Here is a 17,642-nt window from a genome sequence, read left to right as displayed (position 1 = left end):
GGTTGGAAGGCACTTCATACCTGCACATTGTGGGCTATTTCCACAGGAATCCATCTTTCCTTAACAATCCTTTATTTCACCATAGAATTTGATTAAATGACACAAAAATATGGGAAATGTAAAAAAATATAGATTTAGAAGTCAGAATTGAGCCCTTACAATGTCTAGCAGTATCTGAAGGGTCTTGAAGTCGCCTTTAAGATTGAGGATCTCCTTGACCTGCATGATGACTTGAACAGACTCCACAGCCAAGTGAAGCCCATGGTACTGTTCAATCTGATGCACCCTTTCCTGGACCCAGTGTTTTTTATCTGACTCGTTAAGATTGCACATGATGTCCAAATCCATTGCCAGTTTTTCATACTTGCCCTTGTAGTCATTGAAGAGGGAATCAACCTTTTTAAGCCTGAGATGGCCAGACCTCAGATCGTTGTAGATGTTTTTGTATTCAAAGTAGCAAGGGAGAAAAATACCTTTGGTTACCTCTTTTGGTGTTACCAAGGTATCCAATCTATAATCAAAGTTTTTGGTGTGTTTCTCCCACAAAATGTTGAATATGTGGCTGTCTCCGTTCGTATACCAAACATCAGCCATCAGCCTCATGTCCGGATCAAGATCAAAATACGTAACCACACCGTGCATTTGGGAGGAGAGCTGCTCAAAGGGATGAACCTTCATGAACTGGTCCAAGGTCATGTCCTCAATTTTGGTCAATTTCTCTTCCATGTCCCCAAAATGAACTGCAATGTCGATAACACATAAAACCAATTAAAAAAAGGTTCCACATGCTATTACAATCAATTCTCTCAGTGTTTGCTTCTCTCGCTGTCACACTGACATGCACAAACCTGTGATGAGTCCCTTCAGTTTGCGGCTCATTGTGAGGAGGATTTCCACCAACTCTTTCTCATGGTTGACAGCTTCAGCCTCCTCCTGCCTGAAATCCAGCAGCTTCTCCAGGGAGGGACGGCTCTTGCATTTCTCATTCACAGCTAGACAATCTGCATTGAGATCCAAACAAGCATTTCATAGCTATCAATCTCACTGTATTTTAGCCACTGATCACAACCGTTTGAGGATACACACCCACAGAACACAAGAGAACAACCAGTTGAGGACAACCATAGAACCTTCCATTACCTAACGTCATCAGCTCTATAAAAAGGTCTCTATGTCCCAAGATGTCATTGAGCAGTTTGATCGGTATGCTTCCACTGATTAGCTGGTTACAAATGGCTTTGAAGGAGGAGATCGCTTCTGAGATTATGACCTTGGTGTCTCCAGAGAGCTGCTCAATGAGTTCTTTATCAGCCCCTAAATGGCACCAAAAGAATGACACAGTGATTTATGGAGTGCTTGAATGGACAATGTTCTTTTATACAGCCACATGATGGTAGGCCAATTTAAGTACCATATAGTTCAAATATATTCTTGGCTATAGTCCAAGTCAGGAGGTGTTGAAGGACCACTTCATCTTTTGCCTTTTTTCCATGGTTATCTCTTGGCCAGGTTTTCTGGATTATGGCTGAGATGAGTTTTCCAAATTTCCTGTTAATCTTGAACGTAAAAAGTTTTCCCTCCAACTTGCTCTGTGGGAGAAAGAAAATTCAAATTAAGTCAGTTCAAGATTACTTTCCATTTGTAAATCAGGTCCAAAGGCCTTGAATGGAATCATTATTCATGAAGAAAGCAATTTTTATACAAGATTGTTCTATGCAAAAGCCTATAAGCATTAGGCCTTAGCCAGATCCTTCCACAGGATCAAATGGCTGGCACATAGTGCTTGGCATCACTGTACAAATTCAATTCTAAACTGGGCTAAATCATAAGGTACAAAGATATCCATTTGATCTACTTGATTGGTACACATACCTGGCACAATGAGGGCACAGCTGCAATAGCACATTTCTCAATAGTACAAGTCACACGAGGAGAACAGTTATCCAGTTCCTCCATCTTTGAACAGTAGATTTCGATTTGATCCAAGGAGGACATCTAAAAATGTGATTTAAATAAAGACATGAGACATCTTCAATGGAAATGAAAGCAGTAATCAATGCTCCTTGTAGCACTTTCACACCTGTTTAAGTTTTCCTTCTAAATCCATACAGAGAGTTTGTCTCCATTTCTCAGTGAAATCTGCATTTACAAAACTGAAAGAGATGATGTCATTCCACATCTGTGAATCATAACCAACAAAGAAATTATGGTTAGCAAACGAATGTCCATAAAACAAGTTCAGTTGTTATACCTTTACTTTTTAATCTGACTAAAACTTTGCGTCAACATGAAGCAATTACTACTGTTCAAAAGTTTGGGGTCACTTAGGAACGTCCTTGTTTTCCATGAAAACACACATGAAATTAGTTTGAATAGGAAATGTCGCAAAATGAATAGGAAAAAGGAAATAATGATTTTTTATTGAAATAATAATGCTTTCGTCAAAGAATACTCTATTTGCAGCACCTTGTAGAGCTTTGGCATTCTAGTTGCCAATTTTTTGAGGTAATCTGAAGAGATTTCACCTCATGTTTCCTGAAGCACCTTCCACAAGTTGGATTGGCTTGATGGGCACTTCTTACCATACAGTCAAGCTGCTCCCACAGCAGCTTAATAGGATTGAGATCCAGTGACTGTGCCTGCCACTCCATTACAGACAGAATACCAGCTGCTTCTTCCCTAAATAGTTCTTACATAGTTTGGAAGTGCTTTGGGTCATTGTCCTGTTGTAGGAGGAAATTGGCTCCAATCAAACGCCGTCCACAGGGAATGACATGGCGTTGCAAAATGCAGTGATAGCATTCTTTCTTCAAGATCCCTTTTACCCTGTACAAATCTCCCACTTTAACACCAACAAAGCACCCCCGGACCATCACAATGTCTCCACTGTGCATAACAGATGCCGTAAAGCACTCCTCCAGCATCTTTGGTCTGTATTTTATTAAATCCTGTCTGTACTGTATGATACATTATTAAACTATAATAAACGTTTGAGTAAACTGTATGACCCCACTATAATGTACAGTATTATCAAAGTACACATGACTAATTATCAGCTGCTTTGAGTCAGTTTAAATGTTATTACAAAGAGAGTAATAGCACTGACTTGAGTCTTATTAGTAAAAATATAATTACATTAAAGCATGATTAGACAAATGTTATCGCATTAGCAACGTAGCTTGAGGAAATGCCAAAAAACTGAGTATTTTTTTCACCCTGATCTCTGAAGTGTCTCGCAGCTTGTCTTTGAAGGTTGTACTGAGCCACGATCTGACAACTTCAATTGCTGGTGACAGCAGGCATACATCCTCCGAATGGATAGCGTCTCCTCCCATGTCCATAGTTATCTTAAACAGGGAATAGACATTTTCAAGTAAAAAAGAACAATAAAATAAGTGAACGTTTGAATCAAAGTAAATATTTTAGTTATGCACACAAATCCCCAAGTTTGGATTCTACTCTTAGGAAATAAGCGTAGTGATTAGTTCAAAACAAGACAACCATATCCTTCTGTTTCCACTACTTAACATTTTTAGAAAAGCATTCAAAAGTTAATTCCTACACCGTAAGGCGCAGTGACATCTGGTCCATGATACCTGGTCCATGATCGAAGAAAATAAATGTGTTAAAAAAGCTGCATCAATGCAAAAAATATATAGAAATACAAATTCCAAGCACTTTTACATTTGTATTAAGGTACTTGAACCGAATTAGTGACATGTTGACAACACTACGATGAGTGACTATGTCAAATTATACTATAACACATAGAAATGAATTCTCACCATGCAGTGTTAGCATGTTTGCTAATGCTAATTAGGTGCTCTTGCCATAACTGCTTCAAGCTAAAGTGACAATCTAAGTGAATTTAGCATGTTTATACTATCCTAATTTAAACTACGTAAAATATTTTCAACTATGGCTATTTTAGGCCAATTTGCTTTCTGACAAGTTAACCATAAAACAATATATCTTGAACCATTCAAGCTAGAGACCAAACCAACTTTGTTTAACCTGTTTAGGCAATCCCAAAATGTGTCAAACTTTGTACACTATGACCAAACCAGTTACTGCAATTAGCATGATTAGAGTTAATGAACCATTAAACGGTATCTCTTGATCTGTTCCAAGTAGAGACACCAAAACAACTTTGGGTTTATTTACACAAGAGAGAATAAAACGCTAGATAAAGTTTCTTAGTTAGCATAATCATTTCCACAGATTTTGAATTTGGACTAGCATGTTCGAGACAAACCATTCAGTATTGTGCCTGTCAATCGGCGGAAAATATTGTGATATGCTTGCTCACTGCACAGAAACTTGATAGAGTTCCGACACAATTACCTTCATACTGGCAATCCTCCGGAAAATGTATTGTAATTTAAACAAGCCCTTCGTTTCACATGTTTAAGCAATCCCAACGTATCCCTCTTAAACTTGTATTGACTATATCAATCATTATAACTTAATTATAGCATAATTAGTGTCATTAGTGTCATTAACCCTCTAACGGTATCTCTTGAACTATTTAAGTACAAGATTATAAAACTAACTTTGTTTCACATGTCCCAACTATACTAAGATTTATTGACAATAACCATACTGTTAACCGTTATTTACACAATTAGCTTTAATTAACCCTCTAACGGTATCTCTTGTTAACTATATTTCACATATTTCGGCTATCCCAACTTATCTTTTCTTAAACTGGTGTTGACTATAGACAGACGGGTGACGAATTTAAGGAGAAACCTAAATAAAATAGTGTGGGAATAACAAATGTAAATGTTTCCATACTCCATGATATAATTTAGCAATAAACACCATATCATGCTCTGTGGCATGTATAAAAATGCTGAGCAGGCCCAGTTAACCTTGATTTTGGATCAAGATTAAAAGAGCCACTCTGATCTTTTCAAATGTAATGGCTAGAATGGATTCAGCTCATGTTCAAGATGCCCACCCTGGCAGGATTTGCTTTGACAACTTTGTTAAACTACACACACTGGTTATTTTGTCACTGTGTTTCTGGGGCTAGCTCTGTAAAGTCGGTGCTAACACAGCTACAGAGCACGGCCGGCTAGCCCTAGGCTAAGGGTGGTGCTAGCCCACTTCAAAATATGCAAGTGTGAACACTTGCTTAGCCCTGGGCTTAGGATGCCTTTAGCCCTAGGCTAAGGTGCAGTGTGAACACGCCTAAAGTGGCCTTTGTACAATGAAGCCAATGCAGTGGGAGAGTTAGATAGTGCTGCTAGCTATATCATCTATATTGCCCCATTAAATTACACTTTAAATAGACTCCACACACCCTAGTGAGTAATTCTTATGGAATACCATGTTCCACTGCAGTGTAGTTTTTTTTTATAAAGCAATTGGCATACGCCACTTTCAGGTAGTGTATTTTGCAGTATTTTGTGGCCTCAAACCACATGTCACTTCTGGCTCATTAAATTCAGGGTATCCCAGCTTTAAGAACTGTTAAATGTGAACAAGTTGGCATGCAAATCACATTTACTTCTGTAAATGTATTTTGTGAAACTTTAATCTGATTAAGCAAGGGTGTCATATGCATTCTTTGAAGAAGTGTGAAGAAGGGTGAGTAGGTTTTTGTTGGGCTAAACATGTAGGAAAACCATTCTATATTTCACTTAATTTTTGTAATTATGTGCTTTAGTAGGACAATGACACAGCCTGACATAAGGTCCTGAAATGTGGTTGTTTACAAGGGAATTTAGTTTTTAATATTGATGCTGTAAAAGAGAATGGTCAAGTTATCAAGTTGTTTTTGTAATATGTACACATTCTCAAAAACGTCACCGATTAAATAAAGGTAATGTTAATATAATATCCATATACCTTAGACTGGAAAAAGTTTGATACCGAGACCAGCAGGCTCATACAGTTTACAGCTATGTCTGTAAATTTTGAAGATTTGATTCCTTTGCAGATCTTCTCAAGCAGTTCCACTGTTTTTTCCAAGCACTCACTCCCATAACCATCATTGAAACAACTGCAAAAAGATGTGTATTTTTCAACTGTTAAAATAAACACCCAATTGACAATCACACACATAAAAACATGCTATTTTGACACGTATATGTCATTTACCTGTACTTTTGCTCTTTAAGATGGTTTTGAATATGTGAAAGAGTGGCAGTGAAATTCTGTAAGGCAAAAAAAAAAACATTAATGTTAGTACAAACTTGAAGTAAATTTTGCACATTTATTTTATAATAACTTACAGTAATGATTGAACTTACTCTGTCATTCTTTGAGGATATTGGCACAGGAGCTTTAATAGTAAAAACATGAAGCATGTCCAGGAGTTCAACTCTGATGTTGGAGCTGTATTCTACCAAATTCTCTACTGCCAGTAGCCACATCCAGGAACGGGCCACTAGTCTGTCCATCTCAGCTAAATATCCATTGGCTTTAATGAGATCCAACATTACCCTAAAAAATATATAGTAACGGTTATTAGCTAGCAACATTGGAAGATGACTTTACCAAACTAAGGAAAGGATGACCTTTTATCAAGTAATATTATCAATACAATTTAAACTTGATGAATTCAGTAGGTCTAAATCAAGATTGAAATAAAAAGTCTATGCTAATTATTTTGTTTTTTTACTCCCTGAATTAACTGACTTTAAATGTAATTGACAGCAACCCTGACAGTCCAATAAACATCAGTAGAAATGAAGGTGGAGATGGTACCTGCTGTTCAGTTCTGTGTTGTTCTCTTTGATTCGTAGACCCGCCCAACTAGTGTTTCTAGCCTTGACTGTGAAAGGGACTGGTTCAAAGGGCTTTGAGGAACCATTGAGAAGATCAAGCATGGGAATCACTAGAATCCTCTCCTCCTTCGCGATGCCCATTAGACTCACCAACAGATCTGGCAAGCTGTTTTGGAGAGAAGTGTAGAGGCTTGTCACTCCCCAAAAAGAACGAAACCCTTGTTTTTGTTAACAAACACGTGAATCTCGTGATTGACCGGCATTGTCAGAACTGGATCCTAATCCTTTCTGGGACTCAGACTAAATTACCAGGGTTAAGTTCCTCAAGGACTGCCAGTATACAGGCAGCAAGCTCTATTGTCATGCCTCAGTCAGAGACCTCTTTGTTAATTGTTAACGGTGGCCGATAGTTGGCACCTGTTTCGTTGTGATCTTTTCTGGACATTCCGTTACGCTAGACTGAGAAATAGTTTTCTTGGGATATCCATAAAGGCCCATCTTGTTTTGTTGCAAAGAAAATCCAAATATAAAAATATCAACGAATAGCTGACTGTCCTTTCATCACACTCATGTATTATTCTGCCCATCCCACTGTTCATTTTTGGGTAGGGTCAACCCGACTTCACAATAGGTATATATTATAATTTGTTCTCAGACACCCGTGACCCATTCAAATCCTTCAGTGACCCAAATGTGTGTTGAGAACCACTGCCAATGAATTATTTGAGTTGTCACTGTTAAGAAACTACAATGTTAAAACTATATTGTGTTCTCACTTCCTGAGACTTTCGATGGGTTGTGTAAATTCCATCCAATACTGCAGGAACTCGTCTCTGGGCAAGTTGGGCAAGCAGAGAGCCTTACAGAGACCAGCGACCTCTGCTTGATCTAGTTGGATACTATGTTGTTTGCACACAAGCATCATGATCACAGCGGCCTTTACAGGGTCCTGAATGACGGCGCTCTTATCATTCCCTTCCTTCAGCAGCTGAGGAACCACGCTCTCCAGCATGAAATGTTTCAGCAGTTTTTGAATCTTGGAATAAACAAAATTATAGAAGACATTTTAGAAGACATTTGTAGACTGCAATATATTTCTTTCCTGTAAAATTTCTTTGCATCTTATTTATTAATAATTTGGTATAATTTGGTATAACAGGTGTTTTTTCTGAATGCGATATGCTGGTTTAACACTTATTTAATACACATACATGTTCATTTGTTGGCCCATTCATTTGTTTTGTTTTTTTCTTGTTTTTGCCTTCATTCAACAAGGTTTTCCCGTAAGTCTGGTTAAACTGAACCAGCTGTTTCATGAAACTGTTGAGTTGATAGTCATTCCAGCTGTGAAGCAGTTCAAAAATAGTCTGAAGCATAATCTTCCCTGCAATTTCTCTTCTGGGAATGTTCTTTGATGGTGATGCACAGATTATATCATACTGATGCCAGTCCCCTAAGGAGGGTTGAAAAACAACAAACATTTCAACAAAACAAATAAGTGGTTTGATTTTAGACCAGTGTGATCATTTGTATTTGTGTGAGATCATGTTGCTAGTTTTTTATGTGATGAGCAGTGTGACAGGGTTCATTCAAAGTTGGCCATTGCAATAGAGAACCGTTCTCACCTTCCTCTATAAGGACCCTGGACTTTCCAGAAAGACATAACATTCGGGTTGGAGGGGTAGAATCAATGTACTCATATGCATACTTTGCCCTTTTCTCATTGTAGACAAGGTACTTGTATGGTATGGACACATTAGATTGGTCAGTGTTCAGTATTCCTTCCACTAAGACTCCATGGTCTCCAAGTTCCCTGCAGCGGAAGGAGGTAAATATGTAAATCAATTTAAATATATGTACATAGTGCATTGTTTTACACATACAATGTAACACTCTGCTTATTTTGTTTTGCAAATAAGCAAACATTGTAGTAATTTGGAGCACTAGCTAGATTTCGATAAATTGTTTATGGTGACATTTAGAAAGCAATTCAGGCATCCTTGAAAGTCAGTAGAGTCATTGTCCTGAAATGAACTATGACTTGTTTTACAGGTCTATAGACTGGACTGGATCGATCCGGCGGGCGAACTTGCGCTGCTTACAGTGATTCAGCATCTCAGAGCGGCCGCACCCAGAGAGAAGAACTTTCCATTCCAGAAAGTGCACTAGCAGGAGGAACGCAATGAGAGTCTGGAATATTGTGTAAAGGGTTAGGGAGGATAGCTCCACCTGGGCACAGCCAACCAAACCTGATTGAGTGGCTATAAGGGGGGGACTTAAATGCAGAGGGAGAGAGGAAAGAAGACAATCTGAAGCTAAGTGTATTGTGTGTTTTTCCCTACTCTTCTACAGAGGTAGATAATTAAGACTTTTTGTGACCAGATGTGTCAGGGCACGAAGACAAAGTGCGTTTCAGCTTCCAGCCAGCAGATTCCATTATGATTTGTAGCAAAAAAGGACAGGAAAATATTGTCATGCAAGATTATCTCATCGAAAATGGAATGATCACTCTATTTCTATGGATTGGACAGTGGCAACAAGGGTTATTTCTTTTTGGTAAAGGATTAAATACATACTGGATGATTTAACTTAACAGAAACAGGACAAACCACCAAACACTGTTGAACATACTGCAGAGCAGATACGCACATACAGTATAGCAAACCCACTTTTTTGCTGATAGCTCAACTGCACAGGATTCCCAGGTTCCTGTTTCCTGCCCTGCCCATATGAAAATGCGGTCTTCCTTCAGGTCAAGGTTGAATTCCATTGAGAGGATTGCGTGAAAATGGATTTTCAGTCTCCCTTTTGATGTCACCTGTGTTTGCTCTGTGACTGTCCTAAAATAAAAACCAACAAGAAAAATCTAATGAATAAAGTCTAATCGCAGTGCATGTACACAGGTTTAGAACTGGGGAACAAAATTTCAATCGAACACTGAATGAATACCTTTTTGGCGGTGGACAAGGATACTTTTCATCCTTTGCTTCATGGGCAATTTGGTCAACCTCCATGAGGTCCTCCTCTTGGTCAACACTGGAGCCTATTCTCTCTGTCTGTTCAGTAAAGTAAAATGTATTAAAAAACACGTAAACATGTTAATAGTTAATACTTAGTTCAACTTGATCAAACAGGAAATCCTCAAAAAATCTAGTAGCTATAAATACCTCTAAGGCAACTGTCCTGAAATAGGAACAAACACAAAAGAAACATGTATGAATAATGTCTAATGATGGAAGTGAGCAGAAATTGCATTGGTAAATATGATTTCAAATTGAGAGACTTCTGATTAGCAGGACACCTTTTTGGTCCAGCTGAAGTTTCAGCACCATCCTTTGTGTGGTCCTTCAGATCCCTCTTAAACTCTGGACTTGTTAGTGACAAGGGGACAGCTTCAACCTCATGGGTCGAATCTTCGACCTCCATGGGCTCCACCTGTTGGTCAACACTGGAACCTATGCCCTCTGTCTGTTCAGTAAAACATGTAATCAAACATTTTAATGACATTTAACTGCACCTGAAAAAGAAACCCAATGACCCAAGAGATCCCTCAGTTCTATTGTCAAATTGTAATGGGTCTATATGTTAAAATGATTCAAACACAACCATCCTATTGTCAAGTACCTCTGATCCAACCAAGGCTGTCCTGAAATTGAAACAAACAAAAAAGATTGGATAAAATATTTAAGATGAAGTGAGCAAGAACTGTACTGGTAAAGGTAATTTATAATATATAGGTAAGAGCGTTAAAGGAGGTGCATTTGTGTCATTTTGTCGAGAACAAAATCTTGTTCTTTTCAATCAAATAGAATTGTTCTGAAAATAAAAATGAGGCTTAAAGATTTCTAATAAGATTTTTAAATCAAATATTTTGTAATAGAGCGCAAAAAGTTTTTTTTGAGAAGCAATAATGTATTTTAAAACAAACAAATTTAATAACCACCCTCTATTTTGACTAGACTGCCCTCTTCGCTTGAGGTGATTTTCTGGATTTGTTTTTGTTGAAACACTAGCTCTTTGTTTGCACTTTTGACCAAACAGCTGTTGGCGGGCTTTATTGGGAGGTGTGGATGAGGCTTTTCCATTGGTCAGCCGTTTTTTGAGTGTCAGTTTGGCAATACTGTTCAGCCTTTCTTTCGACATAAATGAAGTCATAGTGGACACCTACTATGAAGTTGTACCTACGAGCATCTCAGGTAAGCAGCACTGAGCTTTCTTCCATCCAATTTCTACATTGCTTGTAGTAAAGCATCAACAATTCAGTGTTGGTTCATTACGTTCTAGTATATTACATACATTCCGTATAAGACAATAATATAATATATATATACAGCTCAGGAAAAAATTAAGAGACCACTACCCCTTTATCTTTCATTTCCAAAAAACCTGAAAAGGAAAGTTTTGAGTGAGGAACAGAAGGGTTAAAATTAAGAGACCACTGCAAATTGACTGCTCCTCATTCAAAACGTTCCTTTTAAATTTTTTTGGAAAGGAAAGAAAAAGGTGCAGTGGTCTCTTAACTTGTTCCGGAGCTGTATATAACCACACTGAGTGCAATTGTGAGTATTACAGTAGGCCTATGTCTCATTCGCTAATGGAAACGCAGTAATATTTTGCTGCAAAAAAAGATAACCGTTACACTATCATGAAATATTATCATATCGACTATTAAACAAATAGGTAATGGACTGCTTATGAGTTGCCATGAATGAAAGTTAGATGAATTCAGCTGAAAATGGCGAGAACAGGTGTTCGTAGCTAAATGCTTTTGGTTACTGAAAGAAGAAGAATTGCATGATTTATTATTCCACGGTATGTATGCATGTAATATAGTGGAATGTTATGAACTGACACTGAATCGTAGGAGCTAACCACTAGCGATGTAGAAGTTTGATGTTGAAGTTGGACGGAAGAACGCCCTGTCCTATTTCTGGTGGATTTTCAAAGTAAGCACCCGAGCATTATTTTTGGGGTACTATAGGCTATATCAAAACCCCTTGGAAAGTAAAAGAGGAGGGGTTTCCACGATTCTCTCGTCTTTTCATTTGACAAAAAAGTCAGTTATCTTCACTTATATCAATAGTTATTGCATCAACATCATTCGATTACGAAAGTAAAACGAACATTAAAAAACGAACATGAAATAGCTTTGGCAGTATAAAGTTCATCCTCAGACTCTCTAGAATGGGCTCAGTTCTTATGACTATTCCAAGTAGTAGTATTACTGGCTTGTAAGCTATTAAAATGGTCAGTGGCAAAAGCCATACAGTTCATAGATGCTATTTGTGGTGGAAGTAAACTTCATAAGAAACGTTAAGTCAGTTTATCACAATGCTTTATGATGTCTAGCTAAATATTCAAACATGGCATGATTTTAATGTGCAACAAAATGATATGTTGATACGCAATTTTATGATGAGGTCATGTGTTACAATCAGTTCCAGTACTGGCATACTAGCTTACTATATACTAAACAGTACATACTTCATCAACCACATATGCGATTTGAGATTCAGCCACAATCCTTCGTAGGTGTCTGCTATGACTTCATTTGTGTCGGAAAGAAAAGCTGAACATTATTGGTTGTAGCCAAACGGACAAAATATGGCTAACCAATGGAGAAGCATCATCCACACCTCACACTAAAGCCCGCCCACAGCTGTGGCAGTATAGCCAAAATGGAGGGTTGTTGATAGTGAAATTTTATTGGGGTTTTGTTTTCAAATCTATTTTTTGTTCTCCAAATATTGTTTTTGCGCTCTTTTACACGATCTGGTGTCACTATCAGCTCCTGAAAGCAGTAGCCGATTCCATTGCAAGATGTATTTAATAACTAAATATTTGATTGCTAAAACATTGTTTTACTCTGAAACCTTCCTTTTACTTTCATAACAATGATTTTTGATTGAATAGAAAAAGCTTTTGCTCTTGAGAAAAAAAACACAAACGTGCCTCCATAGACTGGCAAAATGTTTTATATACCTTTCTAAACATGCTACAGCCGGAGCTGCAGAGTCATTATATGTGTTGTCCTTCATTTCCATCTTAAAACATGGACTTGCTGGTGAAAAGGAGGCAACTGCTTTCCCATGGGCAGACTGATCAACATCCATGAGTGGGTCAACACTGGAGCTGCCTATGGTCTCTATAGTCTGTTCAGTGAAGTTACATATATTTTAAAAAGTTAACACGTAAATACCGCTCAACAAGAAATCAAAAGGACCAAATAGATTGCCCTCAAAATGACTGACATTCTTCCAACCAAAAAGCTACAATACAGTACCTTTTGAGAACCAAAGGCTGTATCCTTAACAATTGCAGTAGTTGAGTCCTGGCCTTGTAGATCAGCTTTCAGTTTGGGTTGGCTATTCTGGTTAACAATCTGGTTTTTAGCACTTTTGTCCAAGGTTGCCATATCTTTCTTTCCCTTCTTTGCAGCCTTCTTTGCAGCCTTTTTCTTAGCAGTGTTTTGATGTTTTTGGTCCTTTGACTGACGAGCAGAGCTGGAAAACTTTTCCCCAGAGTCTTGCATAGCAATAGAGCCTTTTACAGTGGACTTAGATGCCTGTTCTGCAGGTGATTGAGGAATGTCACCCTGCCCAATGTCCTTGTCACCTAGTTCCACTACTGACTGGCTCTCTGCCATAGGCTCTGACAAAGTCAAATATTGTCCATTGTCAGACATGATAAAAGATGGTCTGACTATTGGCTAATGGTGCATCGGCAAGTAACTGAAAAAGGTTGGGAGACACTGCAATAGAGCATCTTTGGGATGTGGTGGAACGGGAGCTTCGTGCCCTGGATGTGCATCCCACAAATCTCCATCAACTGCAAGATGCTATCCTATCAATATGGGCCAACATTTCTAAAGAATGCTTTCAGCACCTTGTTGAATCAATGTCACGTAGAATTAAGGCAGTTCTGAAGGCAAAAGGGGATCAAACACAGTATTAGTATGGTGTTCCTAATAATCCTTTAGGTGAGTGTATATACGTGCTCAACCCTGCTCTCTCTACAACATCCTGCCACCTCTTCCACATTTCCAATTCAACATTTTGCCCACACATGTTGGACTATACAGCTTAACCTGAAGATTGTGCACTCATGAAAGGGATTATCCGCTAACGCAGTGACACTAACAGTGTATACTTCTTTAAATAGCTTCACAGATTGACTCATAGAAGAACTTCACAGTTGTATTCCCTGAGTGGCCGAGTAATCTTTTGTCTTTGGCTGTGCAGTCCAATATGTGCTGTATATTTAGTATATACTGATTTGTACAGTTAATGCATAGATTTTTTACATTTTATTTTTATTCATCAAAAATAATTATAGTTTAGAATAATTTAATAACATTGCTTAGCATTAGCTATTCTAAGTTTGTAACTGAAAAAAATATATCGTATGTCATAGCTTGAAAATATAGACTTTTATCTTGAAATCGATACTAGAAGAGGCGAGGAATCATCTACTGTGGCTAACGGCTATTGTAGCTACCTTGTTGTAGCTCAGATGAAACTTGCAGATAACTGTGTTGGAAATGACGTCACATCAACATGAACTTTTAAAACAATAATAATATAATAACTTTCAACCTACTAGACCAGACCTGGGTAAGATAAGGCCCCCGGGCCGGATCCGGCCCGCTGAGTCATTCTATCCGGCCCGCGATACATCCAAAACTTCTAAAATAATAAAAAATAAAAGATACCTGACGAGGTCCACAGATTATGTTACTTTATTTACTGTTGCATATTTATTTATTTTCAAATTAAAAGTCCCGTGGCACTCACAGTAATAAGTACAGCAGTAAATACCTTAAAGTTGAAACAAGGTATTTGCGTTGCTATGATACGGACCAGCACCACAATCCACGCGCGGATGTTATCATTTGTTATCATTTATACGTAATTGATGGCTAGCGATCTCTGGAAATGAGCCCAATAAAAAACTATTGACAAGAAAATGTTTATTTGCAGATGTCGCAGGTAAAGCAACTTGCTTAATATGTTAAGCTAACGTCACAGTTTTTAAAGAGTACAGTTTGCAGAGGCGCTTCCAGAGCAAGCATGCAGCGATATACAAAAACTGTCACCCGATGCTACAATTCAACAAGTCCAAGCGCAGATGCAGCCTCACTGATGAACATCTTGCAGCAGTACCGCACACTGCTTCAACAGAACCGCACACTTCTTCAACCGAAATTACTCCTGACTTCACCTCACTTGACAACGCCCATACGAGGCTCTCCTGTTCATATTGAGTGAGTAGCCCTAAAAGTTGATTTCTTGAATCTGGGCTGCTGGAATCGCTGTCGTAAAGGCACGTAGTACAAAAAATAAACTGTATGTAGTTAGATGACGGCAATAATACCAACATTTGCTTTGAGTGAAAATCTTCAGAAGTGATTTCATAGACTTATGTCTGCCATAATAACTATTATACCTATATAACTGTTATACACTATACCTACGTAGCTTACTCTGTTGAGTTGAAAGTTAAGTTTTAAGGCAAATATATGTGCAAATAAGTCATTTAAGTTCCAGTATGAAAACGGTGTTGCATGGGAAATAAATATGCAGAAATATATGCAAGTTAACGGAGTAAGTTATGTTGTGTATTTTTTAGGTGGTTAAAAAAGTAATCTGGCCCACGATGCTCTCTGGCATTTTCAGTTTGGCCCCCCAGTGAAAAATATTGCCCACCCCTGTACTAGACAGTCAAGTCATGCCTTATCGCGCTATTATTTAATTTATGGCTACAGTATGTTTCTTATTCTGTTGAATGTAACTTACCAGCCAGTCTTCATCTAAGGTATGCGCTTTCTAGTTGTGAGAATGGTTTACGAGGAACAGAACAACAGAATGGTAGTAATAGTTCTGTGTCATAGCCGTTCATAGCTTGCAGGCTCCTTCAGACGTAGCATACGCGCCGCCTAGCACAGCTGACTGTCAGCCAATGGCGTTCACGTTTTGATAATGCGCTATGTCGCAGAACCAATGGTATAGTCAGCTTATCAGTCGAGAAATTGCTTATTGTCGTCTAAAACACGGATTGTCATGATTCCAAAACCATACTAAATTACAAAGAACCTCAGATCTCAGAAAATATTTCAAACGTAGGGCTTATACAATTAATATAAAATGAATATAAAAAATGTCTACTTAGCAAACCAGAATCCTATCATAGCTGTTTCCTGTAAACCACCTGACTTCTTAGAACAGGCTTTCACTTTGAGTTTCTTTATGGTCTGATTGCTAGTGTAAATAAAGACGTTTCTTTACTGTCATGGAATGCGCTGTAAAGGACATCGCTATCATCAATTGTGCTCTAATTTCTATGTATTTGTATTTATTTTTTAAGCCTCTTCTCATTGATATCAGCGTGCAATGTCTGCTGTGTGAGTGTAATAAAAACGCAATCACAACCATATTTTACAAGCAGTTATGGATATTGAAAATAAATTACTGGATATAGTGAGATCCCAGAAAATGTAGCTTGCATTTTCATTGCAAGCTAATATAATGAGCCAAAGATGATTAACTTGTAGCAGTGTGAGACACAATAGTATAAAAACATAAATACTTAAATTAGTAATAATTACTCAATAGAAAAGGCTAATCTTTTATATAAGCATAGAACAGCATTAAAATAGCAAGCACAGTTTCAGGTCAGAGTTCTTACTACAGTCATTTTACAAGTAGATGTGTTTAGTGCATGCAGAGTGACATTAATCAAGTATTAAGAAGAAATCCAACATGAAATTGTCTCAGAGAGGCTAGTTTGCTTCTTTTTTTTTTTTACTTCAGACAGCCTTTAACATCAGACAGCTTTTCGGAAAAGTGTCTGGAACATACTTGACTACACAATGTTAGACTATTATTTCTGAAAACACAAACGTATCTCTTCAATGAAGGGCTGATTGTAGCAACCATCAACCCCAAGTGGTTTCCAATGGGGAAAACCCTAACGGATGAATTTGGTGATGACAATGCCTCTACTTCCTTACCTGGTGTTGCAAGACTCTGCATCTTTCTCCCGGACTCACTAAATAAAACGACAATGAAAATGTGAAACAGGGAAGGTTGGTGTGGACAAAGAAACTACCTTGTTCTATGGCCCAATTACATACAACCATTGATCACACCCAAATAGACAAGTACAGCTTACACATCTTTCTCAGGGAATGTACCCTCTTTAGAGAGTGGATTGACACATTAAACAATATGGTTGTATTTATGGAAACAGATTAAGCCTAGTCCTGGAGTAGAAAATCCAGCTCAATAGAGATAAATATATGCCAAAATATATAATTCAAACCGTGCAGTATGTATGAGTACGTTTCGAGAATTGAATTAAAAACATGTATTCTTACAAATTCAGGAACGTTAATTGCCTAATACAGGCTGCATAAAAACCCTTCTTGTCATGCTGTGAGTTTAAATAACAACCACAGGAGGGAGACAGTGTACCACAATAACTAAACCTTAGATTGCTCCAGCATATATTTGACCCATTCCTGTTCTTTAAGATCCAGCTTGCTGACGTGTGAAACCGGCTTGTGTAGCCTGAGAGAAATCTGAGGATTTTTAAAAGTGTGAATCAGAAGTTAAATGGATCCTAATACAGAATAGCAAGATAACTTTGGGTATGCCAGACATTAATGTTTTTTTAGTCAGGCCTGAACAAACATAAAGGTTAGTAAGTTATTTACTATCTATACTGTACTTCTCATAGATAACTTTTTGAATTACATTTTGTGTAAAAGTACAATATTAATTATTATTTACTTCATTTTTTATTAAATGTTTGTTGCATTGCTGAGTGGGATTTAATTGGATTTAATAGTGATGTATTTTGTCAACGATTGACACACATGACGCTGTAATGTCGAAGTGGTAGTAC

At 37.8% G+C, this 17,642-nt stretch overlaps 1 protein-coding gene across 2 annotated transcripts in view; it reads right to left on the bottom strand.

Annotated features, from left to right (window-relative positions):
• LOC105019328 (E3 ubiquitin-protein ligase rnf213-alpha) overlaps window positions 1-13,530 on the bottom strand; it is a 52,780-nt gene extending 39,250 nt beyond the window's left edge. The window contains exons 1-21 of one of the 2 annotated variants that reach the window (XM_010885393.3): window positions 13,021-13,530; window positions 12,720-12,889; window positions 10,362-10,383; window positions 10,039-10,205; window positions 9,905-9,920; window positions 9,687-9,793; window positions 9,407-9,577; window positions 8,363-8,550; window positions 7,949-8,190; window positions 7,514-7,773; window positions 6,718-6,903; window positions 6,261-6,453; window positions 6,109-6,164; window positions 5,857-6,010; window positions 3,216-3,347; window positions 2,081-2,179; window positions 1,873-1,995; window positions 1,412-1,589; window positions 1,141-1,314; window positions 849-1,001; window positions 160-740 (exon numbers count right to left, since the gene is read on the bottom strand). In XM_010885393.3, the coding sequence (XP_010883695.3) occupies window positions 160-740; window positions 849-1,001; window positions 1,141-1,314; window positions 1,412-1,589; window positions 1,873-1,995; window positions 2,081-2,179; window positions 3,216-3,347; window positions 5,857-6,010; window positions 6,109-6,164; window positions 6,261-6,453; window positions 6,718-6,903; window positions 7,514-7,773; window positions 7,949-8,190; window positions 8,363-8,550; window positions 9,407-9,577; window positions 9,687-9,793; window positions 9,905-9,920; window positions 10,039-10,205; window positions 10,362-10,383; window positions 12,720-12,889; window positions 13,021-13,422 (3,774 nt within the window). In that variant the 5' untranslated portion in view covers window positions 13,423-13,530. The remainder of the gene's footprint in view (window positions 1-159; window positions 741-848; window positions 1,002-1,140; window positions 1,315-1,411; window positions 1,590-1,872; window positions 1,996-2,080; window positions 2,180-3,215; window positions 3,348-5,856; window positions 6,011-6,108; window positions 6,165-6,260; window positions 6,454-6,717; window positions 6,904-7,513; window positions 7,774-7,948; window positions 8,191-8,362; window positions 8,551-9,406; window positions 9,578-9,686; window positions 9,794-9,904; window positions 9,921-10,038; window positions 10,206-10,361; window positions 10,384-12,719; window positions 12,890-13,020) is intronic. The other variant, XM_020041364.2, reaches the window with a different exon arrangement.
• Window positions 13,531-17,642: the final 4,112 nt, after the last annotated feature.

This window comes from Esox lucius, chromosome 20 (assembly GCF_011004845.1).
Source record: "Esox lucius isolate fEsoLuc1 chromosome 20, fEsoLuc1.pri, whole genome shotgun sequence".
NCBI lineage: Eukaryota > Metazoa > Chordata > Actinopteri > Esociformes > Esocidae > Esox > Esox lucius.
This window is presented reverse-complemented; position numbering and strand designations above follow the sequence as displayed.